Source organism: Gymnoscopelus braueri, assembly GCF_963280865.1.
Source record: "Gymnoscopelus braueri genome assembly, chromosome: 17".
Taxonomy (NCBI): domain Eukaryota; kingdom Metazoa; phylum Chordata; class Actinopteri; order Myctophiformes; family Myctophidae; genus Gymnoscopelus; species Gymnoscopelus braueri.
In genome coordinates this window covers 5,466,977-5,485,439 of record NC_137617.1, presented here as the reverse complement: position 1 = coordinate 5,485,439, position 18,463 = coordinate 5,466,977, and the positions used below count along the sequence as shown (strand labels likewise).

Below are 18,463 nucleotides of genomic sequence, written 5' to 3'. Positions count from 1 at the left end.
TCATGTATATCTGCTAATTCTAACTAATATGTCAAAGTACTGCTATTGTCGTCATTGTATCCCTATGGGGATTTGTATAAGCTTTCTCTGAATATATGCTTAGCAAGCTGCTTCGACAAAATTCAGTGAATATTCTCCCGAGAGCCGGGAGCTTTAATGCCAAGCTTAATTGTTTCCATTTGTGTCAATAAATGGTAAACTGAATCTACTAAGACAAGAGTGTTTCTGATTGAAATGCTGACAACATGACACAGCAAAGATTGCTACAATCTCTGGAAGAAAAAGTACAAGAGTCTGTAAAGAACATCGAAAGGAATGTTCTAACTCAGGTAGAACATTCCCAGAAAACATTAAAAAATATATATAATTAAAGAAAAAATCGAATAAAAAACTGAAAAAAGGTTGATTTATATTGGTCAAATAGAACCAAATTAGACCGAATTAGACCCGAATTAGACCCGAATTAGACCGAATTAGACCCGAATTAGACACGAATTGTGCTGCGCCGAATTAAACCCGAATTGTGCTGCGCGCGCGTGCATGCATGTACGTGCGGGGCCTCCCCGCAGAACTCGCGGGGAGGCCCCGCGATTCTGCGTTACGCCACTGTGTGTGTGTGTGTGTGTGTGTGTGTGTGTGTGTGTGTGTGTGTGTGTTAGAAAGGCCCTGGTCAACCCATTTTAAGGGCAGTTGAAGGACTTGTAATACCCCCCCAGCCCACTAGATGGCGACTTGGGCACTAAGGACAGTAAAGAGAATATGTGCTGTCAGCTTGGTCTGAGACTCAAGTGCCTAGCTTTGTCAGCTAGCCTCAGTTAGCCTGGTAAAGCCCCTCCCTCCGGAAAATCTAATTTCCATTTGATTTCAGGAAGGAGTCTGGCATGATAACCTGTGTGTGTTTTTGGCTGTGGGCTGGAGTTGGGCGGGAGTAATACCGTTGACTGACAACCCCTTCAGCCAATCAGCAGTGTTCCCCTTCAGCCAATCAGCAGTGCAATTTTACCACCTCCAGACTAATGTGACGCAATGGGACTTTTGAGACGGCCATGCCCAAAATAGGTTGCCTTATTCGGATACATGCGTGTCACTGCCCGCCCCTGCCGGTTCTCTGAAATTGTATTTTTAAATAGGCTCTGTCATGATTAATTGACCACATATATGAAGTTAAACAACTAAATTCTATCCAAACGATATCTTAAAAGTAAATTCCGTGCCTCAAAAAAGAAGTTTGAGAGCGTTTTAAAGTTTTAAAAACGAAAGTAAAAACAACACACAGAAAACAATGGCTGCCGTTCCATTTTGGTCGGCTGCACTCGGATCCATTCGGTTTCACTCGAACACGCCACCTGATTGGCCAACTTTTGCTGTCAATCACAGAACGATGAGCGGAGGAGGGGCTTTACCAGGCCGCTGATAGGTGAGTCTATTTGGTGAACAGGCAAGAAACGCCCAGATAAGCCTTCAGGCCACACTCCTTCCTGATATCAAATGGAGATGAGATTGTCCGGAGGGAGGGGCTTTACCAGGCTAAGCCTCAGTAGCCTGAGAGTTTGTTTTTTCATCCATAACATGTTCTTTGTTGTTCTGAAGTTTGAGTGCATGATTACTGTAAGTCTTACGGATTGTTTAAGTTGAATGTAAGCCTAAACCATGAAACATGATTACTGTGCCTTTAGTGTAGGCTAATGTCTCTTATTTGTTGTTATTATGGTTTATTCCATTATCACTTTGGACTGCTGTAGGTCATTCTGCTAGTTACTATTAGCACCATATCAGCAGATGCTAGATCTTAAATATATGCTATATTTGCTGTATGTTAAACAGGGTGTGAATTGAGCATTGTGTTTTGTTTTTATTAATAGTAGATTTGTGATTTGTTCATATAATGGCCATATAGGCTATGTTGGTTTATAGACTACAGAGAGGTTTACTGATTATTGTTATGTTTATTTTCTTTACTACTTACACAACAATGCAACTTGTTCGACCTGCCATTTGTTAATAAACCCCACCGAAGAGGATCTCGACTCCTGTGCTTTCACTGGTAGGGGAGAGCCGCCAAGATTGTAACGTTTTTCAGTTTTCACTCTTTTACTCTGCGATCTTTTTACCTACGTATGTAATATTTTCAAGCAAAGGACCTACACATGTCCGCTATCATAAACCACTTAACGTTTTTCAATTGTTAAAACAGGTCGTGAGTTATTAAACCGAAAGTGGACGCTGTTCCGACGTTACATTTTAAGCGCATACGAGACTAATTGTAACAGCATGAGTTACTAATGTAACACTGCTAAAAAACAGCATTAAACAAATCGTTTTCAGCTTAAATCAATTCTATTTATTTCAAGCAACTGCTTTACATTGTTTTCATACCAAGGATGTGATAAGATAATGCATCAAACGTAAGGAATGTATTAAATCTTACCGGATGGCAGTTTGAGTAAATTCCATGGGAAAATCCATTGATTACACCTAAACAGATGGGTGTTACAATCGGGTCGCTCTGTGCTCCACTGCTTTGGCTTTGTTTACAGAACATAACTAACGTGCATAGAGTAATAAAACGATGTAAACTGATGAAGAACAGATACATGCAGACAACCATGTGGATTTTAGCTCGACAACATTAAAGGAAAGATTTGTAGACCAAAGATACTCAAGGTGATTTTTTTTTACTAACTTTAAGATAAATCAGTTTTTCTGCGATAACTTTCTCTAGTCTGGATGAAAATACTTCCTACTTCCTGGGCACGTTCATTACAGCACTGGTCACATACTGACGTGATGACGTTATGAGAAAATGGACCAATCAAGAGAAAACATGCTTGTTGCAACCATGACGCGTTACAATCTTGGCGGCTCTCCCCTACCCCTGAAGCGAATCAGAGCAGAATCCGAAACCTGTGTGTGTGTGTGTGTGTGTGTGTGTATGTGTGTGTGTGTGTGTGTGTGTGTGTGTGTGTGTGTGTGTGTGTGTGTGTGTGTGTGTGTGTGTGTGTGCGTGTGCGTGTGCGTGTGTGTGTGTGTGTGTACAATATACGATGCAAGAGTGCGCACTAGCCGACACCAACTCGGGACTGCCCTCCACTCAGTCCTGTCCAGCATCACATCAGGGTCTTGAGCTCTTCAGTGTTGCTAGTTCCACTCTCACCCCCATGTGTCTATGTAGGAGGTGCCCCTCTTTCCCCTCCTATAGCAGGCCTGGGTTGGCTCCCACATAGATACTGTAGCACTGTAGCTATCAAAACACAGAGCTTTAACTACTCATGTCCTCTGTCTGCCTGCAGAAGTCACCATGGGAGGCGTGAGCGGCAAGGGTAAAGGGTCCCAGAAACGTGCTCAGACCCACTACGTCAAAGACTCCACGACTGGGAACTCCACAACCAAAGCTGTAAGTGATAAGAGGTGGATGACGTCTGGGAGAATGAACACAGTGTTCATGAGCAGAAAGGAAAACAAATATGGGAAAAGGATGTTAGGAATCAAGAAATACAAAAAAGAGCCGTTCTGTAATTGCTGCATTGTTTTAAGTGTCTCTCCGCTGGTCACTGCTTCCTGTGTGCTGACAGCAGTGACTGTTTTCACTCTCGGTGAGGCGAAAGAGTAAGTGACACAGAAGCAGAACCAAAGAGGGCACAAAAGGGGACTCGTGATCAAAATGGCAACAGTAAAAGCTCATAGACCTGCCTCCCCTTGTTGTGCAGACATAGGCCTACTGAAGATTTTTACATGCTTCTATTTTTAAAGGCTGTGTTTCTGTCTGCCCCACTCTCTGTTCTGCACGCAGCTTTGTGTCGTTTTCATTACCTCTGCAGCTTTAGTCAAAAACATTGTCGCTGCTGTGGAGAAACATAATTATGCATTTGGTCTTTAGCTAAAGGATCTTTGTAAATGGCTCTTGAATGTACTTGAGACATTATTCCTGCAACTTTTATCCAAAAGTGTACCGTGAGAGCTTCCGACAGGCTTAGGTATACTAAAAACAAGGGAACCAGGAGACCTGGTACTGCCAGACCCCTAGTGGTTGAAAGATCAGAGCACTACGTCACGCTAAGCTTGGCCAATCAAAAAGAGGACAGAAGACTCTTTTATGCCCATGTATGGACGAAAACGTTTGGAGAGGGGGACCGACAAAGCCTCATGTAGGCCCGACCCCCCCTCTCTTTTATGCCCATGTATGGACGAAAACGTTTGGAGAGGGGGACCGACAAAGCCTCATGTAGGCCCGATCCCCTGGGTCTGGCAATGAATTAAAGAGACGTATTTCTATCATTCAATGTAGGCTCAAGTTGGTTACATCTAAGAGGCTTAGGCCTGGTATTTGGCTTGGACGTAACTTGGCTTTAATTCAAAATGTGGGCTGTTTTAGCTGTACAATCATGGTTGACTTCAGATACTTGCACCCATGTTGGAAATGGCAAGCTACCTACACAGAAATGGTGATATTTTGATATAGCACTTTATTTCATTCTGGACTCACCTTCTCCCATGCATTCAATAACATAACTGCAGAACTATTATATACAGTATATTTGAGAACCAGTTGTGTAACAGATGTAAAGTCTGTTCTAAAGACTGGTTTTAACAAAGATCGACTTATTGTAACACCCGAGATGCAAACCCAGTGCGAAACCAAACATCTACCACTAGGTCAAGAGGGAATCCCCTCTTGACCAGGGGAGATATTAGGCTTCAGATTGAGCTACTCTGCCACGTTAACATTCAGACTAGGCATAAAGTCTAGTTGGTCCAACTAGGTCCTGCTGATGTATTATGACTTAATTAAAATTCAGATCCCTAAGTGAAACCAATTGAGTAAGCGGATGTCACAGGAAACTGCTTCCTCTTTCCAATTTGTCTCTTCACATAATCAAGTTTATTCATGACATCCTCCTATAATTTCACAAATCTCTGTGGTCGACGGTGGTGAGACCAAAACTGTGTGCCCGGTTCTCCTCACTGGCTGGAGCAATTGATCTGAATTTGCACACAGCCTGACCATTACGATCTGAACGCAACTGCGAAGCCCGTTTTTCAATTTCATCAAGTCTCTTTTTATTAGCGCGTTTGTGTCAAACAATGGGAGATCAAACTGCGCATGCGTCGAATCCACACACCCACTCTGCTCCAGTGTTTCCGCCTGCCTCAAGCGCACACACACACAGACAACGTGCTTAAACTTAAAGGACTTTCATTTACACGCATGTACACTAAGAAATCATTCTTACGGATCTGTTCGCCACCCTGTGTGTGTGTGTGTGTGTGTGCATGTGTGTGTGTGGCGTCAAGGAGCACCAGTGCTACCAAGTACACAATTACTTTCCATCCCTGACATACTGTACTCTGCACTGCGCAGATTAGAACCCAAACACTGCACATACTTTGACTGCACATAACCCCGGGTATGGACTAGTAAACAAACAACAAACACAACTAACGATTGCAAACATTTTGAGCTTCAGAGATAACGTGTCTCTTGAAGACAGGGCAACAGATGATTTTAAACAGTGGAAATTCATCCATCTACTGATGTTATACTTTGGCATTTTTATAAGCAATACATACTGTATGTATGTTACATACATTTTGTAAATAAGTGTTTGAACAGATAAATCTGCCCGTCCAGTAAATAATAATAATTTAAGTCATTTTCATATCATTTAAAAACAACTGATATTGTTGTCTAGATATGGACTAATATGTAAATATCTGAAGTTGTCCCTAATTTGTGTCCCATCCTGTAACAGACCGGCCAGTCAGAGCTTTATATAATTATGTAGGAAGATTAACTTCCTGATACTACTGTGACAATTGGTCAATCATTTCAGGGTAGGACTAAATATTAAATGTGCCCATCTTTAATTGAGTAAGAAAAACACTTTTTTATTTATTTACTCAGAACCGGTTAACCACCGGTCTTAGGCACTGCCATAACCAAAATGTTATGGTCAGTAAAGACACCTTAAACCACCACAGCTGAGGTATGGCGCCTGCATTATAGTGCTCTGTTTAACTGTATCAACAGTGAGCCATATAAGGCAGACAACATCATGAGTGTTTCTTTCTTTTAATGTGCTCAATGTCTGTAGTAAGGTCAAGTATCTCGGCCATTTTATTACAGAACACATGACAGACGATGATGATATTCACAGACAGTGCCGTAGGATGTATGCGCAGGCGAACATCCTCGCACGTAAGTTCAGCATGTGCTCTGAAGCAGTTAAGATCACTCTGTTCAGAGCTTACTGCACACCACTCTACACTGCCCACTTGTGGTCAAGGTACAAGAGAGCTAGTTTTCAGAAACTGCAAGTTGCATATAATGATGCAATGAGAATTGTACTCAAAAGGCCTAGATGGAGCAGTGCAAATGAAATGTTTGTGGCTGCAAGAGTAAATACTCTCCAAGCTGTTCTTAGGAATCTAATGCACAGATGTATGTGCCGGTTGGATGAGTCTGAGAATAGCATCATTGTCAATATAAATAACCCTGTGAAGAGTTGCATCAGATATACCTCTAGTCTTAGGAGACATTGGCTTAACTGCTTGTATTTATAACCGTCCCAATTTATTGTGAAAAGGACTGTTTTTAATTCATGTTTATTGTTGGAGTCTGTATTTGTATGTATCTATGGACCTTGAGTCTGCAATAAAGACATTCATTCATTCATTCATTCATTCATTCATCATGTCACATCTGTGACATTTAAATAATATAAACATGTTTGCTTACTTTAACATGTGTATGACCAAGTACTTTGAGTAGCTATACACCCAAGACCAAATATGAGTATAAGGCATAACATAGCTTTTTTTTTGGGCTGTTTTTAAAATGCAATTTATTTTAGTTTTTTTGTATTTAGCTTCAATTTCAGCTACTCTCCCTATCCTCATATTTCCTCTGCTCTTTTTTTGTTCTCTGTACAGAGCAGGACCCAGTCTACCCCACCTACAGTACCTAATGATGGTAAGCAAAAAAATATGTTCACATCATCTTTATTTATTATTTGTTTTATCGTAGTTTAATTAGTGTTGTTTAGGCTGTGGATATGATACAGAGAGAGGAAGGGGTGCATGGGATTCAAACCATATTCCCACCCCAACCACATACTGCCTCACCACAAAGGGCCTGAGCAACATAAAGGGCCACCCTCACTGCTATTGTCATTAAGCACAACCGGGAATCGGTTGTATGTATAAAACTCTCTGTTTCTGTCCCTCTGCCCATCCATCTATCTATCTCAGACAGGTTAAAGGTGCTGTATGTGATCTTTAGTTTTTGTTTGTTAAAATAAGCATTACATACTGGGTTTGTTCAGTAACAGAGGGGTCTCCCTGTCTCACCAGCTCTTTAAGTAAACAATGGGAGAGAAAAAAATCCAGGTCATGATACCAATTTTATCCAATCAGGTGAGAGAACTCATACAGGATAGGCTACAGGATAAACAAGTGAAATTGGAAGTGATATGAAACACCCCAATGTGTCTATGTAGGAGGTGCCCCTCTTTCCCCTTTTATAGCAGGCCTGGGTTGGCCCCCCCACATATAGCTACTGTAGCACTATAGCACAATACAGAGCTTTAACTTTTTAACAAAAAGGTTTTGTTTGTAATCAAATAATATCACTTACAGCACCTTTTATTGCCAAGTAGCCTACATTTACACAAATCCTCTGCATTTAAGCCATCCGTTTAGCCCATCCATTAAACCAGGGGTCTTCAACCTTTTCAGGCCAGGGACCCCCAAACTGATGGGGAGATGGAGCAGGGACCCCCTACCTCGTAGGGGACGGGGGACTACCACATATATTGTATAGGCCTATTTATGTATACAATTGTGTTTTATATTGCCTGCTCCTATACTCTATACTATCTATACTACTATCTCTTCAAAATATGTATAAACATACATGTTGTTGTGCATTGTGCCTCCATTTATCTGTTTGCTATGGATTCATGATATGCTTAAAGACAATTTGATATTTTCAAACAAAAATATTGTTTAATCAAACAACAATTTCACGGACCTCCTGTTGAAGACCTCTGCATTAAACCATCCGGCTGCTGCTGTAAATAATTCCTTTTAACAGGACGTTCATGAAAGTCCTTGCGGGCTTGTATCCAATGAGGGCCTGTGAGCAATTAGGGGTTAAGAGTCTTGCTCAGAGACAAATTTAATTTCATCGACACATATGCTGGCGTGGCCTGGAATCGTACCTGGGGCAACCAGGGCTTCTGGCTCCCTAGGCGGGCTCACTAACCACTCAGCTATGGCCGCTGTCCATACTGCGTTATACAATACACGTATTTGGAATGCACTAAGTGTTTCATATGAGGCCATTAACTACTCTCTTTCATGTGTCCCATCGTCCCACCCCGCAGGAGATTTCGTTGCGACCGCACTGTACGACTATGAGGCCCTGCAAGATGTAGACCTGGGCTTCAAGAAGGGAGACAAACTCAAAATCTTACAGGAGTGAGTGCCACACATTTTCCATTTAAGTGTTTACTGGGATTTCCATTTATAAAACATACCATTGCTGTCTGACAGAAACCTTGTATCACCATATTTCAACTTTTAATGTTTCTCTCTCTCTCTCTCTCTCTCTCTCTCTCTCTCTCTCTCTCTCTCTCTCTCTCTCTCTCTCTCTCTGTCTTTCTATGCAGGTCAGGGGAGTGGTGGAGGGCTATGTTAATAAGTACAGGTCAGGAGGGCTTCATCCCGAGTAATTATGTGGCCAAAGACACTTTGGAGACAGAGGAGTAAGTAGTACTCACTATACGACTGTTCTGTATGTGTCCTGTGCACATCACTCTCTGGGCAAAAAGCTTGGTGTTATTGGTTGGTTGGTTGATTAATAATTAACTAGATATGATTGTGTACACTATTACATTGATTGATTGATTGATTGATTGATTGATTGATTGATTGATTGATTGATTGATTGATTGATTGATTGATTGATTGATTGACTGATTGATTGATGCCCGTTTGTTGTGGTTCAGGTGGTTCTTTAAGGGTGTAAGCAGGAAGGATGCTGAGAGGCAGCTACTGGCCTCTGGAAACAAAGTGGGTTCCTTCATGATCAGAGACAGTGTGACCCATAGAGGTGAGACGACACATCAGCACATCAACGTATCAGCACTGACTATGAGTGCATCAACCTGAAGAAATAAAAACATGAAGTGCCATTTTTGGATCAGGGGCGTCTGTCTATAATTCGTATTTACACTGTGTGTTTTGACACAATGATAACCAAAGGCCCTGGTGAAATGAACAGAAACCTTATTTGATCCCTGTAGTAACTATCCTCTCCATCTGTCCGCAGGCAGCTACTCCCTGTCGGTCAGGGCCTCTGATGCCCAGAGGGGAGAAACAGTCAAGCATTATAAGCTCTGTAACAACGGAGGCTTCTACATCTCCCCTCGTATCACCTTCAACTCCCTGCAGGACCTGGTCAGCTTTTACGAGAGTGAGTTCCATCAGTGCAGGGCTCTAGCTGCTGTAGAGTTACCATCAACTTTAAAGCCATAATCCATCCTACCCCCATTTACAGCATGAGATGCCCAATTTCTCCCTGGTTTGTTTTCTGTGGATAGCTCATAAATATACGTAATGATGTCATATGCAATATGTATCCATAGATATATTGATTCAGACATGGCAAAAGAACACACACACACACACACACACACACACACACACACACACACACACACACACACACACACACACACACACACACACACACACACACACACACACACTCCTTTTTATGAGTAGACTCATACAAAGGCCTTGCTCAAAGACATAAAGCTTGGGTATGTACAGTGGTGTAGTGTATACATCGAAAAAAGGTACACACCATTTACCAACTTTGTTCAGTGGGCATAATCACTAGTGTGCACAGCAATCCTTTTTTGTATACATTTTTTCTGCACAATTGACACTATTGATAAAAGTTATAAATAAATAGATAAATTAATAAATACATTTATGGCCTAAACTTTACTGTATCCCCACCCCCATGGTATCAAATTGTTTTTGTTAATTACACAAGGCAGAGCAATACATGTCTAAATGCATATAGTTTCATTAAAAACAGTCAGTAGAATAATGATATTTCCGTGAACCATGGCTGATCTCTATGTATTAGTTTGGTTATTCAGAATGTGTTCCTTCAGTAAAAAAAAAAAAATCCCACAGCACTGTGTGTGACAATTACAAAGCAAACACTTTGAGCCCTTAGTGTACTAGATACTGTAGATAGATAGATAGATAGATAGATAGATAGATAGATAGATAGATAGATAGATAGATAGATAGATAGATAGATAGATAGATAGATAGATAGATAGATAGAATTATTATTACAGTGTCCTGCACCACAAGATGCCCAGCCTACAAGACACTCACAACATGTACATACACCAAGATACACCACAAACAGAATACATAAACATATTGATTGTCCAGTTGATTGTGAGTTATGTTACTTAGTTAGAGTTAGAGTTACTTCTCTATGAATTACTGAAGTACTAGTTGACAATGTGTTATTTTTTAATACACTATCACTTTAAGTTGGGCTGCAAATCAGATCATTTTTGGCAGCGGACACTTTTCTTTTTTAAACAGGGTGCTGTTCCCATACAGTTTGTGCCACCTTGAATATTACAGTAGTATGTCCATTTCCCAGACACCAATGGGTGTGTGTGTGTAGGGACTAGGGATGAAGTACAGCACCCTCTGCTGGCCAAATGGGACTTGAATTTGCATTGAACTCAGTTCAGTTTCATGACATGAAATGCAGTCCAACGAGCTTTACATAAAGAAATGGGATATTCTTTAGTGAAATAATTTTTATGGCATGAATGACAAAACAGTGTAGATACTCTGACCTTAAATACAAATAATTGATAAAAAAAATCACACCCTGTGTGAAGTGGGCGGTGTCTTGCTAGCTAATCACAATACTGAATGGAGTCAACCAATCATGTACAAAAGATAAATACATTTATTGAAACACTCTTTATGATGGAAGAAACCATAACTTGAAAAAAACCAAATTTTGGTTTTTTTCAAGTTATGGTTTCTTATATAGGACTATGCACATGTGTCATGTGACACTGGCCAATCACAGTCCTGAATAGACTGTGATTGGCCAATCACAGCGCAGGATAATTGTACAAATTTCCTGGGCCCAGATCACAGCGCAGGAAAATGTACATTTTTCCAAATCTCACTTATAGGGGCGGTTTCACCGCCCAAAAATGAGATTGTTATCTTTGTCCACCTGCTTCAGAGCAGTCAGATGGTCCCTGCCCGAGCCTAACAAACCCCTGCATCAGCCTCAAGCCACAGAAACCCTGGGAGAAAGATGCCTGGGAGATCCCGAGAGAGTCACTCAAACTGGACAAGAGGCTGGGCGCGGGGCAGTTTGGCGATGTTTGGTTGGGTGAGTCAAAAGCATTTTGCACTAACAAATGTAAGTTATTTAGGTCAAAGTCGTCTAGAAAATAAATCACATTCATGATTCTTCATCTTCATTGTATAGAACTAAAGTACCAGACCCAGTTCGCTCCAATCTGCCACAAAACAATGCACATTACCTTCCTATCTGGTCTTTGCACATTTCATTGCTAGAATTAATCGTTGGAGGGGTCACATCAGTGAAACTTCAAACCCATGGTGCACTGCAACCACTAAATACACTTGCTTTACGAGCAACTTCTTATCTCGGTCTGCCAGCCTGGGGGCCGTTCCAGCCTTTGCATGCACACTCCCAGTAGGAGTCTGAAGGAAGAACCTCCAACGTTTTTAGAACGTACGTCATGGTGGCGCTATAACAGGCCACTTCTTGTTTTGGCCCATAACTCAACCATATAGGCCCTGGCCATGTCCGCCTATCAAGATTTTCCTCATTTCGCGTTTTCAAAACATACTTTTTGCTGCTACTCCTACAGATGTTCTAGATTTTCATTAAACACCATGTTAAAAGTGTTGAAATCATAACTATTAAACCCCCCCGACCCCCTGAGTATGACTAAAGAGCACAACTGAGTATGACTAAAGAGCACAATGGTAAGCATGTGAATATGTTCCCATTCTCAGCTATGTTCAATAAGCACACCAAGGTGGCAGTGAAAACCATGAAGCCTGGCAGCATGTCCGTGGAGGCCTTCCTGGCCGAGGCCAACCTGATGAAGACCCTGCAGCACGACAAGCTGGTCCGCCTCTACGCCGTGGTCACCAAGGAGGAGCCCATCTACCTTATCACAGAGTTCATGCAGAAAGGTCTGTGTGTGTGTGTGTGTGTGTGTGTGTGTGTGTGTGTGTGTGTGTTTGTGTGTGTGTGTGTGTGTGTGTGTGTGTGTGTGTGTGTGTGTGTGTGTGTGTGTGTGTCACAATTACATAATTGCCAAATCGCAATTATTAGTCAGAATCGTTTCCCTTCATCTACATAAATGTATCTGTTGAAAAATCGTATAAATAAATAGCGGAAATAGCACATCTACAAGCTCACAACGCGTCACAATGTGACGCTTTGAGAGCTAGCAGATCTGCTATTTCCACTTGTAAAACAAATTCTAAGCCTGTTTTAGCTATAGTGTTTGATTTTTATTTGAGTTTTTGTTCACAAAGCTGTTCCAATGTTCAATGCCAATTGTATGAATTATTTGTATGACAATTAATCGTCAATTGTAAAATGACATGATCGAGTGACCGCCCTATATACTGGCACAACATGCATTTATCCCAGAGAAAGATTGTTATGTGTAATACTGTTCATTTGTGTAATTTATTTACAGGTAGTTTACGGGACTTCCTAAAGAGTGACGAGGGGAACCGCATTCAGCAGCCCAAGCTTATCGACTTCTCTGTCCAGGTGAGCTTCTGCCAGTCTCACGTCCTCTACTACAGTATTACCTGCTCATTCACAATGGTGTAAAGTAACTACATTTACTGAAGTACTGTACTTAAGTACAGTTTTGAGGTATTTTTTACTTTACTGGAGTATTTCCAATTTTCAGTACTTTTACTTCTACTCCATTACATCTCAATGCAATGCATTGTGATGTTTTTAAAAACTTTTAAATGGGTCGTATTTTTTCCACCACTGCTCATTAACTACAAACAATAGCAGGTTGCTTATACATTTCCTGTTTCTGTTCGGTGTGCACTGTCTCTGATTTGGTTGCCGTGTGTTTAGTGTCGGCAGAGCTTTTGTTCCCTACCAGCGCATTTCTTCCCTATTGTGGGATGTATTTCAATATTCAAATCACAGCTCTTGAATTCAGTGGCCTGTTTTGTAAGAGCAAGAGTGTTTGGGTGAAAATAGTTAGCAGAAAAGCCTTTTGTGGCAGACAGTGAATGAAACGGAGCGACTGTTACAATATACATGTGAATGATTGTGTTGCCTATTGCCAATTCTATTGATGATGACTCTTTTCTCCCTAGATTGCTGAGGGTATGGCCTACATTGAGCAGAAGAATTATATCCACAGAGACCTGAGAGCTGCCAATATTCTGGTCAACCAGGCTTTAGTCTGCAAAATCGCAGACTTTGGCCTTGCCAGAATCATTGAGGACGATGAATACGTTGCCAGGGAAGGTGAGACTATAGCACTATTCATACACACTGGAGATTCATTTATGTATAAGGTTCAGCTGCTTACAGTGCCTTCCATTCTGTCTTCATGCGTGTTTGCATTGTAAATGTACTCCTTCACAGTGTTTGACATTACAATAACCGACAGCTAGGCTAAAAAATACGCAATTCAGTGCCAATGCAAAAATACATGGGTTGTATGGGGATCTACAGCAAGTCAACACAGCAACAGGTTTATATCTTGCCACATTTTTTTGCTGTTTATTTTTTTCTCGCTTGCATTTAGATTGTTTTGTCCCAACACTATAATCCTACCCTCTATGTTTGGGATGCAATAGAATTGGCAAGATTCTGCTACCGCTGGATATGTTTGGGGATACACCTGATATACACTGTTACATAACAGTGCTTTGTTGTTACCATGCATAGTGTTGATGGAGAACTGATCCCTGAGAGCTGAACAAGAAAGACCACAAGAAAGACTGAATGAGAGATGGGGCGTGGCGGATTCTAGCTACAATAGGGATGACATAGAATTTACTGTTGTCTTAGTGAAACTTGAGCCTTAGTGAAAGTGAGTGGGTGGGTGGTTTCCAGCCCAGGTCCCCAGCCCAGGACCTTTTTTGTGTTACCCTTTTAACCTTAATGTCTTAATGTACCACGTGCTGTTTACATTTCTGACTAATAAAGTTTTTAATCAATAAAAAAGCCACCATCACATGTGATGTATCAGATATGACAGTGTATATTGTAGTGTGATGCAGTATTATTACATGCAAAATTGTTATTGATGTAACTCATTTCCCACACATAAACAGGATCCAAGTTCCCCCTCAAGTGGACAGCCCCTGAGGCCATCATCTACGGCTCCTTCAGCATTAAATCTGACGTGTGGTCCCTTGGCATCCTGCTGTATGAGATTATCAGCCATGGAGCCAAGCCATACGAAGGTCAGGAAAATGCTCAGTTCAATATCACATCAGCATAAAGTTGAAAAGTCATTGGGCCATATATTGCCTTACCCCTTATGCCTAAACTTTTTTGGCATTTTTTACTATTTTGAAAAACAACAAAAGACAAGATGCTCACAGCTGTGAACTCATCACACAACGGAAGTACTTTAGAAACTCAATGATATTGTGAAATTGTAGGTTTTCTATGTGTGTTGTTATCTTTTATAGATATAATTGAAATCTGTAAATGTCTTTCTTTTGATTCCAAATCTGGCCCTCCATGTCAATCTGCATCCACTGATCCACATTGTTAGAGCAGAATTTCCCCGGAATCACTTTAACACATTCACCGCCCCAGAGTTTATTCATAATGTACTCACCCACTGCCAGACATTTGAGTTTTATAGCCTTTTGAACCGGTCACAAAAACGTTATATCCATTCAAATCTGCGATCGGATGCTGTTTATAAACAACAACGACGACGGACGTACGAGCCCTCATAGTATTTAGGTTTTTCTTTCTTCTTCTTCTTCTGTGATATCAGCGGCTAAAACAGGCTGCAAGCGTCTTATCCGTTTGGCTGTGACGTGATTTCCGGCCATCTTAGATTAGCTTAGCATCCGATCGGCTATCAGATTGTTTGTAAACACAAAGAGGATAACCGTTCGTCGATCAAAGTAAAGAAAATACAACCGGAGCTCACCATTCATTTTTTAAACCGTGTGATAACCATGATGTTTAGCCAAAACCAGGAAAAAAACAGTTTTTTCTGGATAAAATATGAAACAGGAAACGGTCCGAGGATATTGGTATATAGGATTGGTCGAAAGCGTCATGGGATGAGAAAAAAATCAAGGATGGTACCGAAATTTACCGCGATCGTCTATTGAACCGCAAAAGACGCACCCGGTAGGGGTGGATTTATCGGCCCGTCGAACTACAGGGTTGGCGGACAATGTGTTAACTTTTCCTTCTTTTTTTGTGTGTTTTTGGTCTCTCCTACCTCCCTTCTATCCCCAAAAATATCCCAGTTTGAACACTCAGGCTTTCACAGCATATCTGTGGTTTTATGTAAATTGGTCTCAAAACAGGCCAACTGATTTTCCCCTGTTTGTGACGTCACATGCGATACCTACTTTGTATAATCCCTCCCGTTTTTCAGTTCCAACATTACAAAAAAAAAAAAAACAGGTCAGGTAGGTTAGTGTGGGCCAGCAATGTTTGGACTTCGCCAATCTGGCTGAAAAGTGAAACATTGGACGGATTCGTCTTGATGTCTTGAGTAAAGAGATCATGTGTAGGCCTACCGATTTCCGTGATGTTTGGACAACATTTGTAGGAGTAATAAAAAAAAATCGTCCCCCTGATGGTGGCGTTATAATAGGGCAATGTTGAAAGAGTGGAAGGAGTAATATCCAAAAATGTGTTTTCCATAAGTCGGCCTCCTGGTGGCGCCACCATGAGGCTGATTTGAAAGTTTTCACGTGGCATTTTTCCCTGGGCCAAGTGGGAATCTACGTGGAAAATGGCACGGAAATCGCATGCTGCGTTCATGATTTTAAGCATTTTGTTCAAAACTGACCAATCCTGCAAACTTTGGAAGCCAATCTTAGCCAATCAGGATGGAATATGGAACATCGGACAAATCCGTGTTAATCACATAACTATAGAGATACTGTGTACCACATTTTTTTATATTACTCCTACAGATTTTGTCCAAAATCTGTAGGAGTAATATAATTTATTTTTTTTGCAGAGGTTCTGCTTTGGCATCCAGGGAGTGTAAATCTGTATGAGTAATATTAAAAAAATATTTTGCAAAGATCGGCCTCCTGGTGGCACTATAACAGGCCCATGTGAAATATTTTGGGCAGAGGTTCGGAATTGGCATCCATGGAGTGTGTGTGCAAAGTTTCGTTGCGATCAGGCCAACAGTGGTGGAGGTTAGCTGTTATTAATTATTATTCCATAATACTAACAGTCACACAAAAGTTCTATATCCAGTCCAGTGCTTTTCTATTCCCTGCATAAACACACCATCAAATCTAGTCAACAAAATGTTTCCCTCAATACAACAGTCAAAACAGGACTCCTAAAATAATGCTATACTATGGTATTATGAAAACGTGATTGTCTTTTGTCATCAAATTAGCTTACCAATAGTCAATATGCCAACACCAATATTCAACAAGAGTAGAATAACAGTAAGAATAGTAAACGTATACAGTAGTAGTATAGGCCTATGTCAAAAGCCACGTTCAATTTGTGTTATTTCATTAAAAGTTGACAAAGTCAACTCACTCAACTAAAGTAGGTTTTATGTTTGTGATGAGAGAGGATAATACCACAACAAACCACATCTACTAGCACTAAATGGAATAAGCTTTGACAGTAACAAGTAGCCTAATGCCAAGGTCATTTTTTTTTTACAGCTAAACATAATTCAGCCATATACATGTAGCCTACCAATGTCATGGAGCTAAATCTTTACAGCTTGTTACAGGCTGGTGAGAATACAATGTTTAGGAAAATAATCCCTTGGAACAAACAAATAACTATGCCACAACTGTTTGTTGTGGCAAAGGTCTGTGATTCTCAACTTTAATTTTAAGGACCCACAGGCTAGTGTATAATGTATTGATTCATTAGACCACAGACCTGCAGAGCTGCTAAATGATTAACTGTTAATCATAGCTGGTCTAAAGCATTCCTGAGAATCCCATGTGTTGAGAAGAATCAGTGTTGTGTAACTTACTTTGACTGCAGCAGAATGTTTGACTGTCTGGGGGCTTTGAATATCATTCAAATGTAATTTTGAGTCTCCTCCATAGTTAGGACAGACACTTGTCCTTTCAGCTCCACGGCTCCACCACTCTTTTTCTTACTGGGAAAGGGCTTGGGGTCCATATTTGATAAAGATAACATGAAGCGAACGTCAATTAATGTCTCCTCAGGAATCTCACAACTCTCCTCTCTCATGTTGCTGTTCTGTTTACAACTGCACTGGTGATGGGGGCGGGGTGTGGAAAGCGAAACAAGCCATTCACGTCTTGATCCCTCCAAAAAAAACTTTGATTACATTTGGACCAATCCAACTAACAGGAGCAGGAGCCTATCCTATGTCTGACAGCGCCGCGCCGCCGTTTTCTGCCACAGCGCCACCTGGAGCCTGCAAAAAAGGGGAAAATACGCCCCCCCCCCGCTCTGGTTACAAACCCAAGAGTTATATTAACTTCCACAACTTGTAAACGAACATCCATTTACTCAGTAATGTGTTCCTCTGTCCAGGGATGACCAACATAGGAGTGAGACGTGCGCTGGAGAAAGGGTACCGCATGGAGCGGCTGGATTATTGTCCTCAGGAGCTCTACAACATCATGCTGGAATGCTGGGAGTACGAACCCGAGGACCGGCCCACTTTTAAACACCTGCAGCGTGTTCTGGAAGAGTTCTACACCCCCACAGAGAGCCCATACCAGCAAGAGCTATGAGATTTTGTTACATTAACACACCTAGGCACAAAGTGTTTATATCACAGCACTGTGGCGTTCAATTCATTATGGGTACATAACATAGGACACAGATGGACATCCATAGGCCTGTCACAATTATTACATAACCGGCTGATTTTTTTTTTTTTAGAGAATCACAATTATTTTTGCATAATCATCAGAATCGAATTCATATGTTGAAACATTTTCATACATTTTCAAAAATAGTTGAAATAGCTTGCAGTTTGGCTATTTACAAAAAAAAATTAAAACGTTGAAAAATATGGCCTATTGCCAGGCCTGGAATTTCATTGTTTTTGGGGAAAGGCCACTTGGCCTTTGGTTTTGTATTTGTTTGCCCTTGGTACTCCTCTTGTTCTCTTTCATTTCCATTTCTTTCTTTTTT

At 41.0% G+C, this 18,463-nt stretch overlaps 1 protein-coding gene across 2 annotated transcripts in view; it reads left to right on the top strand.

Annotated features, from left to right (window-relative positions):
• Positions 1–18,255, top strand: part of LOC308104645 (tyrosine-protein kinase HCK-like) — a 25,801-nt gene extending 7,546 nt beyond the window's left edge. Inside the window, exons 4-15 of one of the 2 annotated variants that reach the window (XM_080455106.1) lie at positions 3,291–3,394; positions 6,931–6,970; positions 8,385–8,478; positions 8,670–8,765; positions 9,009–9,112; positions 9,332–9,475; positions 11,306–11,458; positions 12,115–12,297; positions 12,813–12,889; positions 13,462–13,615; positions 14,431–14,562; positions 17,855–18,255. In XM_080455106.1, the coding sequence (XP_080311232.1) occupies positions 3,291–3,394; positions 6,931–6,970; positions 8,385–8,478; positions 8,670–8,765; positions 9,009–9,112; positions 9,332–9,475; positions 11,306–11,458; positions 12,115–12,297; positions 12,813–12,889; positions 13,462–13,615; positions 14,431–14,562; positions 17,855–18,057 (1,484 nt within the window). In that variant the 3' untranslated portion in view covers positions 18,058–18,255. Of the gene's footprint in view, positions 1–3,290; positions 3,395–6,930; positions 6,971–8,384; positions 8,479–8,669; positions 8,766–9,008; positions 9,113–9,331; positions 9,476–11,305; positions 11,459–12,114; positions 12,298–12,812; positions 12,890–13,461; positions 13,616–14,041; positions 14,114–14,430; positions 14,563–17,854 lie in introns of those variants that run through there. The other variant, XM_080455107.1, reaches the window with a different exon arrangement.
• Positions 18,256–18,463: the final 208 nt, after the last annotated feature.